The 19,777-nt window shown below is 42.6% G+C and overlaps 2 protein-coding genes across 2 annotated transcripts; both read right to left on the bottom strand.

The window, feature by feature from the left end:
* Positions 1–1,003: 1,003 nt before the first annotated feature.
* Positions 1,004–6,060, bottom strand: RPS15A (ribosomal protein S15a). Its single transcript, XM_024744523.1, has 4 exons — positions 5,910–6,060; positions 5,353–5,432; positions 2,322–2,407; positions 1,004–1,153 (listed from the first exon to the last, which is right to left on the bottom strand). Exons 1-4 carry the CDS (start codon positions 6,040–6,042, stop codon positions 1,060–1,062), a joined length of 393 nt encoding a protein of 130 aa, XP_024600291.1. The 5' UTR covers positions 6,043–6,060; the 3' UTR covers positions 1,004–1,059.
* Positions 6,061–10,662: 4,602 nt separating this feature from the next.
* ARL6IP1 (ARL6 interacting reticulophagy regulator 1) lies at positions 10,663–18,832 on the bottom strand. The gene is made up of 6 exons (XM_024744582.1): positions 18,707–18,832; positions 16,361–16,494; positions 15,807–15,926; positions 13,283–13,400; positions 12,607–12,691; positions 10,663–12,176 (listed from the first exon to the last, which is right to left on the bottom strand). The coding sequence occupies exons 1-6, from the start codon at positions 18,740–18,742 to the stop codon at positions 12,058–12,060; spliced, it is 612 nt and encodes a 203-aa protein (XP_024600350.1). The 5' UTR covers positions 18,743–18,832; the 3' UTR covers positions 10,663–12,057.
* Between the last annotated feature and the right edge of the window lie 945 nt (positions 18,833–19,777).

The raw sequence follows: 19,777 nt of genomic DNA, 5'->3' as shown, positions 1-19,777 counted from the left end.
GCAGGAAAATACAGCTGGCTAGGTGCTCAATAACATAACATACCCAGGATCTCTTCCAAGCGTCCTTTCCCCTTGGCCAGACCTACCAAGAATCAAGAGTCTAGACTGTGCTGTCCAATACGGAACATCAGCCACATGTAGCTATTAAAATTTAGGTATAAATAAATGTACAGTGTTCATCATTTCAAAGACATCATGAAGAGTAAAATCCCATTCATTTTTCACATCAATTATATGCTGAAATTTTAACTTTTGAACACAAAATGTTATTAAAAAAAAAAATCAATCCCAGCTGTTTCTTTGTCTTCACGCGGCTACTAGAAGGCTTAACTACACGTGTGGCTCTTGTTACAGCTGTACTGGACAGCACTACTCTTAGAAGGGAGAGTGGAGCCGTGGTCTGTTTCACAAAAGCCACCCCTGCCCTCTCTTTGGTGTCTGAGCTCTTTACAAGCATTTCCCAGGTCAAGTGGTCCAGTAAACTAATTCTCCCCAATTCCAGAATATACTTGGTGACAGGTTTATAGTAAAACTAGTTTTTAGAAGATGGTCCACTTTTTGGAAAAAATGACATTTTATAACCACATATTGCTAAAATGTCCCTGATATGCCATCCAAATTTACTTTGAGATGAGTCTTAGTGAGCTGTGGGGCTCTAGTTATCTGCTTCCTTATGAGCACTTACATAATCAACTACAACCATATCATATTTTTAGGGCTTGAAATGTGTATTCTGTCAAACTAAAAAGAGGAAAGGCACCACACCTTCCAGGATTAATGTAAGAGTCCAGAAAGGTACAGCTTCACCACCTGGACCCCAACCCAGAGTCAACCATCCAGGGCCAGACACACCCTCCTCTGGTGAGCCACAAGGGTGACGGCGAAAGTTATCCCAAGTCAAAACTTTCTTCTACGTCAAGAAAACAGCATTCACCAATTAACACAAAGGCTGTACACTCCCGCAGATGCTCTTGCTACTCTGCTGTACAAAGTTCAAAACGACTGAGGGAAGCACCAGAGTCCTCTGAGGCATTTTATTTGCACGTATGTATTACATCCCTAGAAAAAGAATCCAAGGATTTTCCCTCCTGTGTGTTTTCGTCTTGCTTCTTCATGGTCCATGATGCCAGCTGAGGTTGTCAGTACAATGAAACTATGGAAAGTTTAAAAAAAAAAAAAAAAAAAAAAAAAAAGCTGGTAAGTTTTTCCTAAGAATGTTCAACACAGAGCTACTTTCTGGTACAGAAAAACTCCAACATTTATCAATGCTTAAGATGCCTTCCCATAATGGACACACAGACTAATGCTGCCTCCACAGGCTGGCAGTACACAGGCACGGTTCCTAGAACCAAAGACCCAAACCCAGAGATATCAGCTATACACATACAGCCCTGGCCTCAGCTAACAACGAGAAGCAATGTTACCTAAGAGCAAAGACTGGAACTCCTTTAACTTCAAAATGTCACTTTCTGCTCTCAAGGAGACATGCAATCTAAAGCATTAAAGTACTGACTGAATTGTTTCTGCCACTTACTGTGTGTACCATCACAGGCAGGCTACTGTACAGTTATTTGGACAAAGGGCATCCCACCTGGCCTGGCTACCTCATGGGTTACTATGGGGATCAACGTAAGACACAGAAGGTATGCCAACTGGGAGGCATGAAAATTAGTAGCGTAACTACAATCAGAAATGACTCGCTCGTAACACTATACCTGTTATACGGCAACCACGAAGTGGGAGTAAATTCAGCATCACCAAACATGACTGTGGGTTTAAGTTCTTAACCACAAATAGATAAGCACTTACTGTGTCAGATCTTAAAGTGCTTTACCAGAACTAAATCAGGTGATACTATAACTTACAAGAGAACTACCATTTTTAAGATGAAGAAATCAAGGCTATGACTTGCCCAAGGCATCACAGGTTTAAAGCAGAAAAACCAGGATTTTAACTCAGTCTCTTACCGAGGAGGAAGATTTTCAAATCGAGTTTCCCCAGAGGCCAATGGTTGAGAAGTCATTCTGGCCATAGGAGGGGATTCACAGTGAATATATATGAACTATATGCACTGAGCCAAAAGAGCAGACATTAAAGGGCACACAATTCTGCTGTCTCTCAGTCAGCCTCAGCTCTTCCACGCCTCTCAGAAACTAGAGCCTAACACATGAAGTATGGCAACACAGGAGCTAATCCTTGAGTCAAGGATGGAAACGGAGACAACTGCTACTGCTATTAAGTTAAAAAAAAAAAAAAGCTCAAGTCAAACTGCATCACAGGGATCCACAGCATTAACTTTTAAATACGGAAAATTGACTCACCCAAACTGACGGGACGGGAGCAGGTTATTCTGCCATTTTTCTAGATCTTTGAGTTGCACATCAAACCTGGGGCTGATCACTCCACACTGTAAAAACATAACAGAAAACGCTGTTCACACTTCACCAATAACAGAAAAAGAGTAACACTAAAATGCATTTATAACTGAATAGTCATATAAACCAACCAACTCAACATTTAATGGGTAACTATTCTGTACAATCTTTGATATAAATGCCATGTGAAAAACACAATTAAGACTATGCCGGGCTTCCCTGGTGGCGCAGTGGTTGGGAATCCGCCTGCCAATGCACGGTACACGGGTTCGAGCCCTGGTCGGGGAAGATCCCACATGCCGCGGATCAACTAAGCCCATGAGCCACACTACTGAGCCTGCGCTCCGCAATGGGAGAGGCCGCGACAGTGAGAGGCCCGCGCACCACGATGAAGAGCGGCCCCCGCTCGCTGCAACTGGAGAAAGCCCTCGCACAGAAATGAAGACCCAACACAGCTAAAAATAAATAAATAAATAAATTTAAAAAAAAAAAAAGACTACGCCTACTTAGGAAGAAAAGGCAAACTATTGAAAAAGTCAACAGAAGAAGTAAAACACCAAGATAACACCAGTGTGCATTCCTATGGCCCACAGAGCTGCCTCAGCACAAATGACCAGATTTTAAAGAACTCAAGTCTTAGACAAATAAATTATAGTCAAGCCCTACTAATCTAGCAAAATGTATAGAAGGCAGAAAGAGGTAAAGAGTTATCCCACCCGCATGCTACGACAGTGTTGGGTGGGAGAGATGACACAGCAACTATCCTCCAAAGTGAGAGCTAAGAGCCAAGGCACTACAATCCATCACACCTAAACCATACAACACAATAAAGTTTCAAATATCCACTAACAGGCTACATGGATCTATCCGTGGGTTCACACAAGGTCTATGACTACATCCAACTGGGTGGAAAATGAGGGGACTAAAAGGCTCTTTAGTTAATTAGAGCTAAATGTGACCCCGCCCTCTGCTAGACCACCAACTCTACAAATCACTAGCACACTTAAAAAAAAAAAATCAAAGCAGGAAGTCTCCTGCTGTTTACACACAAGAAATGATCACGTGAGAACACTCAGGATTAGTACCTTCAGAGGGCTAAGGGAGCGGACAGAAAGCTGTGTGCACATCCACATAAGAATCATTCAAGATTCCAAGATGCTTAACTGTAAACTAGAAGGGGCTATGAGATTAGAACTTAGTGAAGTCTTTGGAGCTGGTACACTTCCCTAGACAGATCTGAACCCACAGAAACTGAAAATGGACCTGTCATGCCCAACTGCCCCATGGCAGGAGGGCCACTCAGGTTCTTCTTTTTATAACATCACCTTATCAGCTACAAATGTCACTTGACCATCAAGGGCAATCCCACACTGGATGCAAGCAATACAGGGATAGGAATAGGGAAAACCCAAGCAAGCTACAGTGAAAGACCTTTCTGAGGCCTCTACACTACCACACCCAGGCTTGCTTTATTCCAGCAGCAAAAATCCCTTCCATTCAGCTGGCAGAACTCCGGCACATCCACTCCCAAAGCAGATGAATCTTAAGAGGATACAATCAAGGCAAGAATTTTCTTAATCTATAATCTTTAAATACTACCTTACTTCCCAACTGCATTACATTTCCACAATAAGGTACATCTATCTCCTGCATGAAGGAAACTGAGGCAAAAATGTCTTATAAAGTAAGAAAACTACAACTGAGAGAAACCAAAAACTAATTCAAACAGTTAAATGCGGCAGGGCCTGGATTTCAACTACCTGTTGGCAAGGATTTTCTAAACTAGTGTACCACTGAACAAGGATGTCACAAATGAGTTCCATTTGGGAAATACTCTGTTCAAACTTATTTCTCAAGCTGTTATGTGTAGTTCAAGAGAAATGAAGTACAGGGCACTTCTCCAACTAAGTTTTTTTGGTTTTGCTTTTTTAACATCAACAAAAGCTGCTGCAGGACAGCTTTAAACTATATACTGGAACCAGCTCTTCCAGAGTTTACTGAGACCTTGAGCAGGACTCAGCTCTCAGCTTCCTAACTGCTAAAAACAGGGGAAAAAAGACACGCCCTCTTGTACTTCAAGAACATTGTGAAGGTCAGAGTGAAAGAGAAGTGAATCCAAATCCTTCCGTGGGATTGGAGTCTAATGGCTACAAGAGAACAAAACAAGACATAGGCCCAAAATTCCCTTCAAAAATTCTTCAAAGGCTTCAAATTCAGTAGTTTTCATCTGACACTAAGTATCCACACAGGAAGCAAATTCACTATGTAAGGAACCAACTTTGTAAAATAGGAATTGTTGGTCCAGGAAATAACCTTATCAATAAATCTGGCCCCTGTCACTAACCACTCACTTTCTTGGCCCCTGTGCCCAACTCTGTTGGACCCCTTGCAAATATGAAAGCTACAAACCTGAACACAGAAAGCAGGGTAGCAGCTTAGAGACCCCCAACTTGCTTATAGACAGATACCTGCCCCCAAAATACATGGAATCAGTTAAACCACAAAGTCAAAAGAATCAAACAGATTCAGTAGATTATGCCTACAGGGAGAAGAGACCTGAAAGACATACATTCAGCTTATGTCAGCAAAAACAGAAATTTATAATAGTTAGAGAATCCCATACTCTCTGTTCAAAATACCCACCAAGCGAGACGAAGGACCAAAAGTTATTTACATTGTCAGGACTAGTGGCCTTGAGCCACCCAAGATTCAAACACCAGTATCATCTGTTGTTCATTTTCACCCAACCCTCCCGCATCTCACTTCAGATACCTTCTACTCCACAAACACTAGGTTAACTCACAATTCTACCTGGAGAACAAACGAAGTAAAAGGTCCTATATAAAAATTAACGATTTTATTCAATCCCTAATCTTTTTAACCTAAAGCAAGCACATTATCTGATTCTACAAGGGCAATTATAACATGGAACACCTTGGTAGACCATTCTGAAGGTTCTTAAACAATCAATCCTTACCTTATTTAGCCTGCCTGTGAGGTTCACAACAATTTTCCCAGCCCTGTGATCATCGATGATTTCAAATTCGCCAATGTAACCTACAGAACACAAGTGACTGTATTAAAAATAATTTTTAAAATTTAGGGGGCAACACCCAGAACAATCCACCCTGAAATGTTAAAAAGGGGATTATTTCCTCCTTGCCTTTTCACGGCTTCCCACTCCCAAAGGCTACCTCGTGCCCAAGACAAAACAATCCTCCTTTCCATCCCAAGGAGCTCTTAGGTTCAGGGCCCTTTCAGTGACATGCTGCAGCTGCAATGTTACACAAAGAAAGGCCATTTTAGCTGCCAGACTTTCTCCTCCTTTCAACAGTCCTACCCTACTCAGTATTTCTTGAACAGCATCATTTGTCCAGAACTACCCTGTCCACAGCCCCAATCAACTGCATTAGTTCCCATGTATGACTGCCACCTTGTTCTCCCATCTTCCCACATCTCCGCAACAGTTAACTTCTACAGGACCCATTCTGTAACATGTTTACCTCAAAACATAATAAACAGCAAGACACTTACCATGCTTCATCATCACAGTGAGAAACCTGACGATGACTTTGGAGCATGGCCTAATAAGAAACTGGCGTTTGCCTCTCTTTTCGGCATTGTTGATACTCTTGAGAGCATCAGCCAGGACATTCATGCGCACCATTATGACTGTTCAGGGAAGACAAAACAGGGGTTTTATTGGCATTGCCATTAAAAGGCACCCAATCATTCCACTGCGAACACATCCTTTCCTTTCTGCCTCTATCATGAGGAAGTTTCCCCATTTCTAAGCAGGCTAGTTCCCCAGGATACCCAGAGGAATATGTCGACTGTGTCGAATCAAATAATTCATTTGATTATTTCATTCATCAAATGAAAATACCAGCCATGGTAGGTCACTTATTCAGAACGGGAGCTGATAATCACCAGCAATATTTTCCAAACTTCTGGAATCCAGCATCTGTACTATTTAACATTGTCCTTTAAACCAACTGACTCAGTGTCAGCCTTGTCCTAACGCCCAAAAGATACTACTCAACTCTCACCTAACACCCGTAACTATTGAAATGAAACGTCCGTCCTTGTGCCATCTAAAATTATGACCAACAGCGATCGTAGCACACTGTTAGGCAGAAACATTTCACATGCACCAGAATGGACTCTATCACAATGGGCACGAACTTCAATAGTTTTGAAAGCTAAGGATAGAGGCATGCCTCAAATGACAACAGTAGGGATCCAACCTGCTTCCTCAAGCTCAACAAAGTGTCTGAGGGGAAACCCTGGAGCCCAGACGACCCAAGTTCGTTCCCAGCAAACCGCCACCCCAGGCAGGATCCAGTTTTCCCTCCTGAGGATCCCGGCGCGGCCGAAGTAATGGGAAGCTGCACGGCTCACCAAGGCTACGGCTCCCCGATGCTTCTCGGAGCCAAGGAGCTGCCTCGACCACTAATGGGAGATCCTGGCGCCGCCGAAAGAGTCGGGACTGCCCCTTGACGGTCGAAAGCTCCGGGTCCCGCCGGGGCTGCGGCCTGCGCCCCAGAGGCTGGGCTCCCCAGAGTGCAGAGCATGGGGCGGCCGGGCAGGACTCCCCACTCCGCCTGCCCAGACCCCTGCAAGGATAGTATCCCCGGCCCAGGAGGTCTCCGACATCCTCGCAAGGCACCGAAGCCGAGTCCTAGACCATAGGATGGCACCGATAGCTGACGGATGATACTAGACCGTTCAGAGAGAGTCACTCACCGTCACGGAAAGATGGCTGAAAGAAGTTGGGAGGGGCGAGTGCACGGAATTATGGGAAGCGGTCGGGCTATCGCGAGACTTTCAAAGGACCGCCAAAAACAAAAAAAATTAAAAAATGAATTGCCTAGTGGAAGGAGGCGGGTGAGGGGCGGAACCTCCTCAGGGGTGGGCAGTAGAGAGTCGATGGAGTCGAACACCCAGGCGAGGCCCTGGGGAGCTAGCTGGTGGAGGTGCGGCGTTAGCACAGGTTCGACTCCCTTCTAGCATCTAATCCGTAAAAGTCAAAAACTGACAAGGGCCTAGATATTTGCAAATTTTTATTGCAGTAACTGTTCACCATTTAGAATTAATTTTGATACTTGCGTATTTACAGTATCTCTAGAAGGACCCACAAGAAATCGGTAAATGCCTCTGGGAAGGGCGTTAGGAACTGGGATGGAAGACTTGCTTTTCTCCCAATACAATTTAGTTTTGTTTTTTGAAACATGTATAGATTACTTTTTCATACAGTCAAAAATATATTTTTTAATCGGTGCTTCCTTTTTGACTCTCCCTAAATATTAGAAATTGTTTACTGGAGTTCCAGGCTTTGCTTTTGAGTTCTGAGATACAGTTTGGAAGAAAGCCACAAATGTTTCAAAATAAACGCTCAGCCTTTTAAGCGCTTTCAAAATAAACGCTCAGCCGTCTCAAATCCCAGGTGAACAGATGAGATAATGGTGACAAAGAGCTCGCAAAATGTCTGGCACGTAGTATATAAATGCTTAGTAGGTACGGCTTGAAGCCCGGGGTCTGACGGCCTGGGAGGAAGTGAATTCTGGCTCCGCCCTCTCCGGAGCTGAGTAACCTCAGGCTAGATACCCAACATCTGAAACTTCTGCCATAGACTTCTTTCCTCTCTGCTGTCACCCTTACCCTCCCTTCTTACCCTTCCTTGTGTTTCCCACTTGGCCGCCACAATGATCGCTTTAAAACTTGTCAGACCTTGCACTCTCCAAGGGTTCCTAGCACCCTCAGTAAAATCCAAATTCCTTACCAAAACCAAGGTCCTCCCTGACTTGCACACCTGTCTCCTTGCCTAGGAACATCATCCCCCCAACTTTCGCCCCTGGCTTGCTTTTCTTCAGATACACCAAGCATACTCTGCCTCAAGGCCTTTGCATTTGCTTTTCCCTTTAACTTAAGTATTCCTCCCCCCCAGTTTATCCCGAGACTTGCTCCCCACTCCCTTTCTTCAGGTCTCTATTCAATCACACACTCATACAACCTTCTCCCCATTCCCCCCAACCCCATTGCCCGGCTTAATTTTTCTCCATAGCACTTACCACCTGAAATATTGGAAGTGTATTTATCGTCTGTCTCCCTTAAGTAAGCAGGGATTTGGTTGGTTTTGTTCACCGCTGTACCCACAGCTTCTAGAAAAGTCATCTGGTACATAGTAGGCGGTTGACACGTATTTGATGAATAAATGAATGGGCAAATCAGTTTCCCGATTTGCAAAATGGGGATGATACACCAATCAGTTGAAGTTGCTATGAGGGTAAATGAAATAATCCAGATAAAAGAGACACATAAAACCCGGGAGCCTGCATGCTCAGTGTCTGTGATTAGCATCACAGCCCACCTCCCCCACCCCCAATGCTTCTCAAATCCCAGGTGAATATTGAGGAGAACCAAGCTCCCAGTTTGAACATCTCAGGGATATAGAAATCTCTGGTTGTAACTTACATTTACAAAAGGACATTTGCTTTTCTAATGAACATTTCCTTTAAGAACTGGTTACCTGTACACTTAACAACACATTCTGTTGACTAAAAATGTGGTGCTCACCTTGAGGGCCTTAGCAACAGTGGGAAGGTAAGTGAATAAATCCACTTTCCTTCAAGAGCCTTACCATAAATAGAAAATTAGTACCACCCACTATCTCTTTATACACTTCATTCATTCATTCATCCCTTCATTCAGGAAATATCTAATGAGTGCCTACCACGTGCCTGCCAGGTGTTGTACCAGGTGAGAGGACAAAAATGTCAGTTCTTGCCCTTAAGAGGTACAGATCCTAGCAGAGACAGATCAGGACGCCAATATGAAGTGCTGTGAGAACGGAGAGGTGGCCTGGAAAGTTGCTAAAGCTTTCACAGAGGAAGCGCCATTTGATCTGTGTCGTGAAGGGTGCTAACAACTACTAATTCCTAACTGCCACTAAGTGCTTCCTGTAGATTAACTGAATCCTCAAAACAACACACGCAATTACATAATGTCCCTGTGAGATCTGTACTATTATCTCCACTTCACAAATGAGGGAGCAAGCTAAATTCAATCTTAACTCAGTCTCCAAATTTTGCTGTAGGTTAAAAAATCAAAACAAAAAAGTGGTCACTTATAACTTGTCTAAGCTACTAAATTACTTGCGGGGTTTTGGGATCCTGAAACGTTAGGAAGGGTGTGTGGCCTATAGATAATAAGAGCTAGGAGGGCATATAAAGATGGACAGAAATCTCAGAATGGTTGGGCTGGAACTGGGAAAAGGGTAGAAGGGTGGAAATGGAGCGGGAGGGCCATGTATAAATTGCCTCTTGTCATCCTGTGAATTCTGGAATGACAGGACCTCTGCCAGAAGTGGTGCAAAGGCAAGAGTTGAAAGGGGACCTGCGCTGTGGCCAGAGCTAGCACAGGAGTAGCCAAGTTGGCCTGGGGAGTAATCATAGCTGCATGTGGAAGACCAGCATTTCAGAGCATCCAGTGACCAGGAGGAGACCTATGGTGACTGGGTTGAGACTTCCCTGTTCTGGACATCATCAAGCCCCCAGGAGGCTCCAAGGAAGGATCCATACGTTTTGGGGAGAGGGGGAGCAAAGAGATTTAATTTGACATTGAATCTGTTCCCAGGATCCAATACGTATAGATAGTAAGGCCTAATGATAAAATATCCAACTGGGGCTCTTTTTTTTTTTTTTGCGGTACGCGGGCCTCTCACTGTTGTGGCCTCTCCCGTTGCAGAGCACAGGCTCCGGACGCACAGGCCCAGTGGCCATGGCTCACGGGCCCAGCCACTCCGCGGCATGTGGGATCTTCCCGGACCGGGGCACCAACCCGCGTCCCCTGCATCGGCAGGCGGACTCCCAACCACTGCGCCACCAGGGAAGCCTGGGGCTCTATTTTTTAAAAAATTCTAAGTGCAGACAAAAGTCACCCACCAATTATTTACTGAGCAGCTCAGGTACCGAATTCTGAGCTAGACCCTAGGGTACAGAGGTGCCTTGGCAGGCACTCTCTCCTGCATAGCTCCCTGCCTATTCTTCCAACCAGGCCCTCTCACACATCACCTTTGGCCATCAGTTATTCATTGTATCTCCTTTTCCATCTAGGGTGGTGCCTGGATGTTTACTGAATGAATAAATTTAACCCTTTTATTTCATTTTATTCTTAAAGAGCACCTTATAGCCATGTAATGATCACACAGGGTAGTTCATTAATTGGGTACATAAATCCGATCATGTAAACGTTGTACTGGCTAAGCTATAAAGAAAGGACAAAAGGAGGGATTCCAGATTTTTTATTTTTCCCCTTTTACACAAAACAAAGTAGAAGAAATAATACAGGATTAAAACTGCAAAAGTAGTTAATTGGTAGAACACACATACACACAAAAATCTAGGAAGACAAGCTTATTTACAGTGAGGAAACATGTAAATTACGGTAGTTTGTATACGAAACATTAAAAAAAGAAAAGTCAAACATATGCTACATGGGTGCCACTGTTTACAGCAATATTGAAGGAGAGAAAACAACACTTATTTAGGAACAGATATAACACAAGGTCCAGGTTTTACAGCATCAGTGCAATAAATTCACAAAACTATATTACAGCTAGTTAATCAGTTTAAGAATTGTTCCCAAATATGTCACATTTCCAGCCCTCAGAGGTTCATTCCTACAGATTTCAACTACTCCATCTACGGGGACCAAAAGCAGCCAGTGTTACCATAAAATGAGAATCTTGAGGCTTACCTTTAAAGGCTTATTCTGGTCTTGAAAAACTAGTAGGATTTTCTACTGAAATGAATCTTGACTAAATACAGGATGAGTTTTGTTCTTTATTGGCTGGTCTTGGAGTGAAGGTCATAGACATGACTCTTAACCTATTATGTACTTTAGTTTCATTTAGCTGAAAATCTGAAATCAAAAGTATGCTAAAAATCCTAAATACCATCTTGCGTAAGCCTGCTACTAAAAAGCACTTAAGGATGGACTAACTTCAAGTTTAAGTGCACGGGAACAAGAGTTCTAAGCCTGTCAGATTACCCATTTGGGAGGGAGGATCAATGCTTCCAACAAATTGCTAAATTCTGCACAAGGGAGAAGCCAACACATACTAGGCCATGGAATTACTTTCATTTTATTCCATGAGGATTCTTCTCCCACAGTGTCGAAACAGAATGAGGAATGAATTTTAACTGGTCTCTTCATCAGAAGTGGTAAACTTGGTTTCTATATTCACGAAGCCAGACAGTTGTTTAAGCAGACTGTGGAAGTAGACAGTAAAACCAGCTTCCTGTAGTCACAGACCACTATCTTGTACCCAGCTAAAGCAAAGATCAACTTGAACAGTTATCCCAGGCCATTGTTAACTGTACTAAAGGATGAAGTTCACCACTATATTATTTTAAGAGTTCAATTAACCCTGGGTGAGAAAAACCAAGACGAGTGGTAATGATGAATGAACTGTCCATATAAGGCCAGCGGATGACAACACACCCATGAAGACACTGGGCATAAAGCCTTACTTGGCAAGTCAGAATTTCTACTAACTAAGGGCAGAATGAGGGACAGCAAAGAGCTACATCTGTAACATTTTAGTATCCAGACAGCATAACAGACACTGTCCCCAAGGACAATGTATACACCATTAATCACACTGCATAAAGCAGATGTATTATTCATTTTTCTTTTCTTTTTGTTTGAGAAGCTTGTTTATCTCTCTTTTGGCCATTCCAATGTACTTCGAAATGATTCCATGTTGGTTTAGTCCAGGAAGCAAGAGTAAGAAAGTCACTTAAAATTAAAAACAAAACAAAATTACAAAGGCAGCAATTAACTTCCCAAAGATTCTAACATTTTATAGAAGGTAGTTCTTCAGACTATTACACACTCTAGTGGGAGGAAGTAACATGAAACCCATTATTTCCATTGGTATTTATCCCCAGAAGCTTCTGCTTCATACCTCCCAACCTCAGATAAGACACACTGCTTATTTTTACCTCTTGCACATTACTTTCTACCTTGGTTATTAGTTCTTTGTCTTAACTTCTGATAAGACCACAAACTCACTGAAAACAAGGACCTGGGATTTAGTCATCTTTCCATACTCACACAGTTCCTTAATCACTGCCTGGAACGCAGGGAGCAGGAACATATTGGTTACTAAATTCCAGTTAGACTTTACTGGCCAGGATGTGCCTGCAGTTTGTCCTCAAAGACTTACCTATCAGGTAGGTGAGAAGGAGGTTGTGGACTTGCTGTCCCACCCAAGCAACCGCAGCAAGAGAAATGATCATGGTCATGAAGTACTAATAATGAAAATAACAAGAATTTATCAACTCCTAGAAACAGACTAAGAAGCGAAACTTTAGGAGGTTGTTTCAAAGATTGGAAAATAACTCCATTTTTATTCCCATTTTTCTTTAAAAATATTTAGTATCTATATATTATATAAAACCCATAGAAAACTCCCTAGGTCTCCTTTATAGAATTTACATACATTCTCTCCTAGAATAACTATAATTCTGTATGTAAATTCAGTAGTTTGTAAGTTAACTACTTTTGCAATTAATAACTTCACATAGTAACCTCAAGTGAAGCTAAGAGAAAAGAGAACAAATGCTTCCTAAGTATATGTCTTTTACATTTATTTCAGTAAATAAAAGAGAAACAAAAAATTCACCTCTACAAGAATAAAAAATTGAATGCAAAATATAATTTTAACTTTTAGCTTAATACAGATAAATATTTATGAATGTACTCAGAGGAGTTAAACAGATAATGATAAACATCAAACTACAACTAGAGTAAAGCAAAAAGGCTTTACACTACAATGAAGGAAAAATTGACTCAATCTTAAAATGTTGCTTTACTTAAATAAGTCAAAACTAAAAAAGTACCATTTTAGGCTTTTCTTCCTTTAGTGTAAAGAGGCGTTTCCACCAGCCCACAGCTCTGCGACGAGTTTTTACGAGATTGCTGCAAATTTCATGGAATCTCTGCTGTTGCTCAGTGGTCCTAGGAAAAGAATCTTCCCTTTTACTATAGGCAAATCTTAACAGTAAACAGAAATACACCGTCCTCTCAAATTTCAGAAACTATCTTCTAAAGAAAATCTAAATAAAAACAACAATGATTCACCATTATCTTATAGAAAAAGTTCTTAAACCATTAAGACTCCTTTTGGGAATTCCCTGGTGGTCCAGTGGTTAGGACTCTGTGCTCTCACTGCAGAGGGCCTGGGTTCAAAACCTGGTCAGAGAACTATATCCCACAAGCTGCTCAGCATAGCAAAAAAGACTCCTTTCATAGCACAGGAATAAGTTTTAACATAAAGACACACGTGTGTATACAAAGTAATGGCTATCTATGGTTCTAAAGCCAAATTTGGTCAATGATAGTAACAAAAACCTCATGACTACTATGAGCCATGCAGAAATCAGTATGAATTAATTTCTCTATTCCTATGTTATTTTGCAGATCCCAATGAATCCTGGGTGGTGACCCATCAGAGTCCTTGAGGAAGATGTGAAGTTTCAACCAAACAGTTATATTTAAGCACTCGTCAGTAAGATAATAACTACTAGCATTCAAAGCACAATACCCTCCACTGGGCTTCATACATTTGAGGCCTAGGCAGCCACAAAGAGCTCAAATCCAAATTCCTTATAAATTTAGTCCCATTGAGGGAAAATATAATCACAAACAAAACAGCAGTAAGAATACAAAAAGATCCTCCAAAAAGCCCTTTGTAGTTTATAATGTATTTTGGGTTCTGATTTTTTAAAGAAATTTTGCCTTTGTACTGTCTTTGCTATACAGACATAATGGCTGCTATAAAAAGTAAGCCCTATGCTGGAGATGTGTTGCTTTCTCTCCTCTAGTCCTTGTCCCTATGAATCTGCAGTGACAGATACAGTAGAAGGGCTTCTACTGAGCCCTGGAACTTCTTATAAATAATCAGACCTCGTATGCTGCCCATAGTCAAGGCTGGACTGTGGCTAGGCAACAGTGTTCTTCCTTCTTCATAAAGGTCAAAAAACAAAATCGCTCTGTAGATAAGACTGAGCCACATACTGATTACCACGAAACTTCAAGAGCTTACTTCTGAAAATTTTTCTCCAGGAGTTATGAATTAGCAGAGTAGAATGTTATCTGGCTAATAAAGTCAGGGTCTGAGGTTGATTCTGTTAAATTGCTACATTGCATAGTTACAAACTTGCCCCCCAAACAGCAGCACAATGAAAAACAATTCAAAGCACATTTGCTAACACTAACCATTGTGCTATGGCAGAAACATCTTTATTTCAATACAAAAATGCTTAATTATCCCATAACTTAAGCAAACCCTACATTTAAAATTCTTATTTTTATAGAATTATTCTATAATTTGCTATTATCAGGAGAACGAAAAACTACAGGCACAAGTAGACTACCAATTAAATTAAAATAAACAACCAAGGGAGAATAGCAGCTAGGAGAAAAAAAATCCATTCCTATATCTAGTTTTGCTCACTATTTGGATCAAAAGAGAAATGCAACATTCCAGAAGGAAGTTAAAAAATACTTTAACAGGATCCACAGCCACTTATCTTGGGAACTCATAAGTAACCCGTTCAAAGAGTGGTATAAATGCAATCAACAACCCACTTATATATACAGCTTGAACGTATTCTAAAGCACTTTTGCTAACCTCCACTGCACTACCTCAAGGTCTCAACGTGAAACACAAGATCAATCTTTTTCTTTTTTTTTTTTGAAGTCTTTATTGAATTTGTCACAATATTGCTTCTGTTTTATGTTTTGGCCGGGAGGCATTAGCTCCCGACCAGGGATCGATCACGCACCCCCTGCATTGGAAGGTGAAGTCTTAACCACTGGACCACCAGGGAAGTCCCAAGATGAATCTTAAAAGTCAAAATATTTCACAGCACCCAGAAGAGTCTGCCTAATAGAAAAGTAGACATTCAATAAATAGTTGCTAAATGAACAGGCAAAAAAAATCTACGTTACTGTTTTCATATTCATTCAAAAGTAATTGGTGAAATTAATATTATAATATCTTAAATATCAATGGAAAAAATGTAAAAGTAGACATACTACTTTTATGGAAAGCCCATTATGAGGTCTGCAATCCTTGATAAAACATTACCTAAAAAAGCCTCACTTCAATAAAAAGGTCTAGGAAGAAAAAAAAGTCAAAATAAATGCTAGAGTATAAAAGAACTATGGAGATATAAGTACTGGAAGTTTGTGATTTATATCTGAATCAGCTAAGAAATTCTATACATCAAATGATAAATCTAACCCCTAGCCACCTGATGGTTAAGACAATTCTCTGTGCTTAATTACAACACACTAGTCATAGCTACCTGGTGCAGTAACTTCTCAGAAATTAGACTGCCACATCATTATGCCACCTACCATTTATTGGAGCCAAAAATTCTAGGTGCTAGAATGGGAACAAGGTAGTCTGCCAAGCACAAAAACATAACAAAACAGGAAACACCCGACAGAACGGATGGATCTAGATAGTAGATAGTCCTGTTTAAAAAAAAAAATAATAAAGGTTAGAAAAACATAGACCTCATTAATCCTAGCTGAAGAAGTTTATCCTCCTAGTCCTCTGGTTCTCAAAGATGTTATTCACCTTTTTTATTCTAATTTTCTCACAAGTAGTTTTCCGGAAGCTTCATGACATTACAGCTGTAACGGTTAATGTAAACATGAAGAAGCAAAGGCTCTTTGGAGTCCTCAACATTTTTTAGCAGTGTAAAGGGTCCTAAGACCAAAAAATGTGAGCCACAGATTTATTCAGCTGCCTTGATTACTGAGTTTACAAAGTACTACAAATTCTGAAAACTAGGCAAACGGCTCTAAGCAAAGGCATTCTTTACAGATTCAGGCACTTCCATAAATGGAACCTGAGCCCTTATGAGTAACAAGCACAATCTACAGAAATTTAATAGCTCACTTACAGAAACACCAAAGAAACCACACCCATGATGGCAGGTGGAAACCAGGCTCTTTCCCATCGGAGGACTTTATCTGCCATCAGCATCACTTCTCCCCATCCTTGCAGCTGCTCTTCCAGATTTGCAGTCTCTGCAGCCTACATATGAGTAACATTTAAAGCGATCATTCTACTAATCTCAACATTTCTGTGGCTCCTAGAGAGTTAAATTCTTCTAAGGCACCAGGTATGTAAAACAGCTCCTACAAATCACTATCTTAAACAAATTAGTTTCTCAGAAAAACGTAATTTTGAAACCAAAGACAGAAATCAATGGGGAAAAATATTATCATTTAATGGTCACTTTCCAAGTCCAGGCACTGGGCTACTCTTTTACATGCATTATGTAACATAATCCTTATAGACCCCTTAAGATAGGGATAATCAGAGCCATTTTACAATTAAAGAAAGCGAGCTCAGAATGGACTTTCCCAAAGCCATGCACTACTAAGTGGCAGCACCCTGAGTATAAAATTGGATCACTTAAAGTTTCTCATTTCAGGTAGTTACAACTGGCCTGGTGTTTTGTCATTTCATTGATTTAGCCCCCTACTTCTGAATCCATTAGGAAAACCTCTTCCCGAACAGCATTCAATTTCCAAAATAGCTCTTTGTGCAATGAAATCATTTAGATGTTGGCATCATCTGCACAATTAAGGAAAACTACTGTGCTTTTATAAAATTATAAAAGGCATATTAAGCCCAATATACCTCAATAAAATGCTTCTTACACTTATCAGGACATTTTGGTTAGACTTCAAATTTCTCTGCAAATTTGACCATCAGCTGCAAGTAGACTTCTCAGATGAGCTAATGGGGCAAAAAGCCCTTAAGCTGATTTTGGTAGAGAAAAAAACTTGGAACAGGAAACCCATGTGTTCTTATAACTGTTACCACAGGGAAATATGCAAATGACAGGAGACAGGGCAGCTTAATCTTGATAAAGATGTTATCTGTGCCACACTGACACTTAGGTGACCTCAATGTTTCTGACTTTATATACCATGCTTAATATAGTTAAATAAGAGATTACCATGTGGCAGAAACTCTGCTGAATATATTATATGCTTATACTTTAATTACTTCTCCCAACAAGCTGAAAGGAAGGTGTCATTACTATCCTCATTTTACAAATGTGGAAACTGAGATACACAGAGGTTTACAGATCTGAATTCAGCAAATCCAAGGTCAAAGGCCTTGTTCTTCTTAAATTAAGTCACACTGCTCTGTGGAAAGAGCAGCCGAGCTCCAGGCCAGGATCTGTTGTTTCAATAGCTGTGTGAACTTGGGCAACGATCAACTCTTAAAAGAAACCTGGCTGGGGCTCACTAGGCTAACCATAGAAAAGGGGGTGGTGGTGTGTGTGCATGTAAGGGGGCAGAGGTCATGCATATCTAAAAACCAATGCAAAATGAAAATCACGCACAATCAAAACTGCCCTGCAAAGTCACTTAATTCGTTAGCACCTGAGCTCTTGGAAAATCAAAAGTCAGAATTAAATTGTTTGGTATCTCTATTCACTGTTGTTCTGGTGGTGAGTAGCATGCCTTTTCCTGGGGAAAGGCAACTGAGAAGATGGACGGATTTCTCTCGTTTTTACCTAGATCCTGAGGGGGGATTCGTGCTGAGGTTAAAACTGTCTGCCTGTGATACAACCTTACTGCAGTTCCCTCCGACCCCTGCTTACTCTAAAATCGTCCTGGGACACCCCCCACCCTCGCCCAGACTTACACGTTCCAGACAAACGCCAGAACCTGCCACTGTCCCTCCAGCTGGATCCTACCTCCAGTTCCCAGCGGCGAGCTCGTAGCCTCCCTGCCGTTTTAAAGCTGTGCCAGCTCTAAAAGAAATTCTCGGCAGCAGCCCTTTGACCCTCCACCCCTGCCCAAGTATTAGGGGAAAAGGGCGAACGGACATCCTGGTTAAAATCAAAGACGGGGAAACCCAGATACAGCTGGGGTCTGGGCCGCAAAAGCGCTCGACGAGCCCCTCGCGGCCCTCTGCCAAGGACTGCACCCCAGGCTGGTCACAGCCCCCCTTCTCCCGCTTCCTCCTCAACCCCTAGTCGCGGTGAATGATCACGCGCCCTCCTCGCCCCGTCGTGTACCTTCCCCAGGGGATGTTAGGAGTCGACACGACTAGTGACCGCCAAGCAGATGTTACCCAAGAAGCTCAATGGGCAGGCGTCGTCACCTGCACCTGGGAACGGAGAGGAGGGCCGGGCCCGCGGCGGGTGATAGGAACGAGGCCGCAGCGCACCGAAGCCCGGAGGCCCCGCTCGGTTCCCTCGCGACGAGGAGCTGGTACTCACCAGCAGGTTGGTGCTGCGATTATCTCCTTCCGCCATTGTTCCCGAGGTGCCCCCTCAGCGAGCGCAAAACGCCCCCAAAACCCGGCCCTCCTCAGAGGCACTCACGACAACCCTAGCGAAAGGGCACGCCCAGCAGGCTGTTTATATAGGCCAGCTGCCTTTCCCGACAGAACCCGCGAAGCTCGCTCCTCATTGGGCAAACCGAGATCACGCTTAAGCGGGCCGGACCAACCGCTGCTCAGCGCTTGTCTTGAAACCCAGATCAAAGGAGAAGCAGACCACGCCGGGGCCAAGGGGGCGGGGACACGGAATAACCAATCAGCACCCAGGTGATGTGCTACGCCCCGCCCAGGCCTTTCGGAATCGGTTCAACTGCCCCTGGGCGGGGCCTGGTACGGCCTTAGTATCCCCAGGGAGGGCCGCCATGGTGGCTCTTGGACTCTTCTGGGGGACCTCAAGGCAGCTAAGGTACCTCTCTGGAATTTAGTCCTCAAGGAAATATGCCACCCAATATCAGGCGGAGGGCAGAGATGGGCATGTGACGCTAGCCGCATTGTGATTAAGCAGGCTGGCTGGGATCTTCTTCCCGACCCAGACGGTGGCCCTGACCCTGGCTGTGCCCCTAGTCAGCCCGCCTTTCTTTTAATACCTGCTCTGGCAGCCCTAGCCAGGCCGCTAAGCAGCTTAGACCCAGATAAGTGACTCGCGGACTCGTGCCCATCTCAGGAGGTTTTGAGTACTGGTGTAAGGGGCCATTTATGTTGATTTTCTGCAATTTTTCCTTCCCTACCCATTAGGAATAAGGCCTTAGTTTGATAGAGGGGCGGGGGCGGCGGAGACGGTGTGGAAATCTGGGCATAGTTTAAGAACTTGTGAAAAATGCAGCGACTTATAAAATTGGCTTATTTTCATGGGTTCTTTGGGGAAATTCTTTGTGGGGCACTTCACTTAAACTACGAGCTCCCCCTCCAAAAAGGGACTGGTTTTGACAGATCCTTTCTTACTAAGGTCATGCTAAGGAAAGATGTAAACCCTCTCATAAGAGTGGAATTTATTGCAATCTAAGAATTA

This window comes from Neophocaena asiaeorientalis, unplaced genomic scaffold, assembly GCF_003031525.2.
Source record: "Neophocaena asiaeorientalis asiaeorientalis breed wild unplaced genomic scaffold, Neophocaena_asiaeorientalis_V1.1 scaffold91, whole genome shotgun sequence".
In the NCBI taxonomy this organism is placed as follows: Eukaryota; Metazoa; Chordata; class Mammalia; order Artiodactyla; family Phocoenidae; genus Neophocaena; species Neophocaena asiaeorientalis.
This window is presented reverse-complemented; position numbering and strand designations above follow the sequence as displayed.

Coding starts and splice junctions, on each gene's coding strand:
- RPS15A (XM_024744523.1), bottom strand. CDS start 6,042: ATGGTGCGCATGAATGTCCTGGCTGATGCTCTCAAGAGTATCAACAAT. Junction 2,408..5,352: donor TCACAGGCAGGCTAAATAAG/GTAAGGATTGAT, acceptor ATGTTTTTACAG/TGTGGAGTGATCAGCCCCAG. Junction 1,154..2,321: donor CTCCCGTCCCGTCAGTTTGG/GTGAGTCAATTT, acceptor AACTTTCCATAG/TTTCATTGTACTGACAACCT.
- ARL6IP1 (XM_024744582.1), bottom strand. CDS start 18,742: ATGGCGGAAGGAGATAATCGCAGCACCAACCTGCTG. Junction 13,401..15,806: donor ATTTTTGGCTCCAATAAATG/GTAGGTGGCATA, acceptor TTCTTTTCCTAG/GACCACTGAGCAACAGCAGA. Junction 12,177..12,606: donor CCTTCTCACCTACCTGATAG/GTAAGTCTTTGA, acceptor TTTAATTTTAAG/TGACTTTCTTACTCTTGCTT.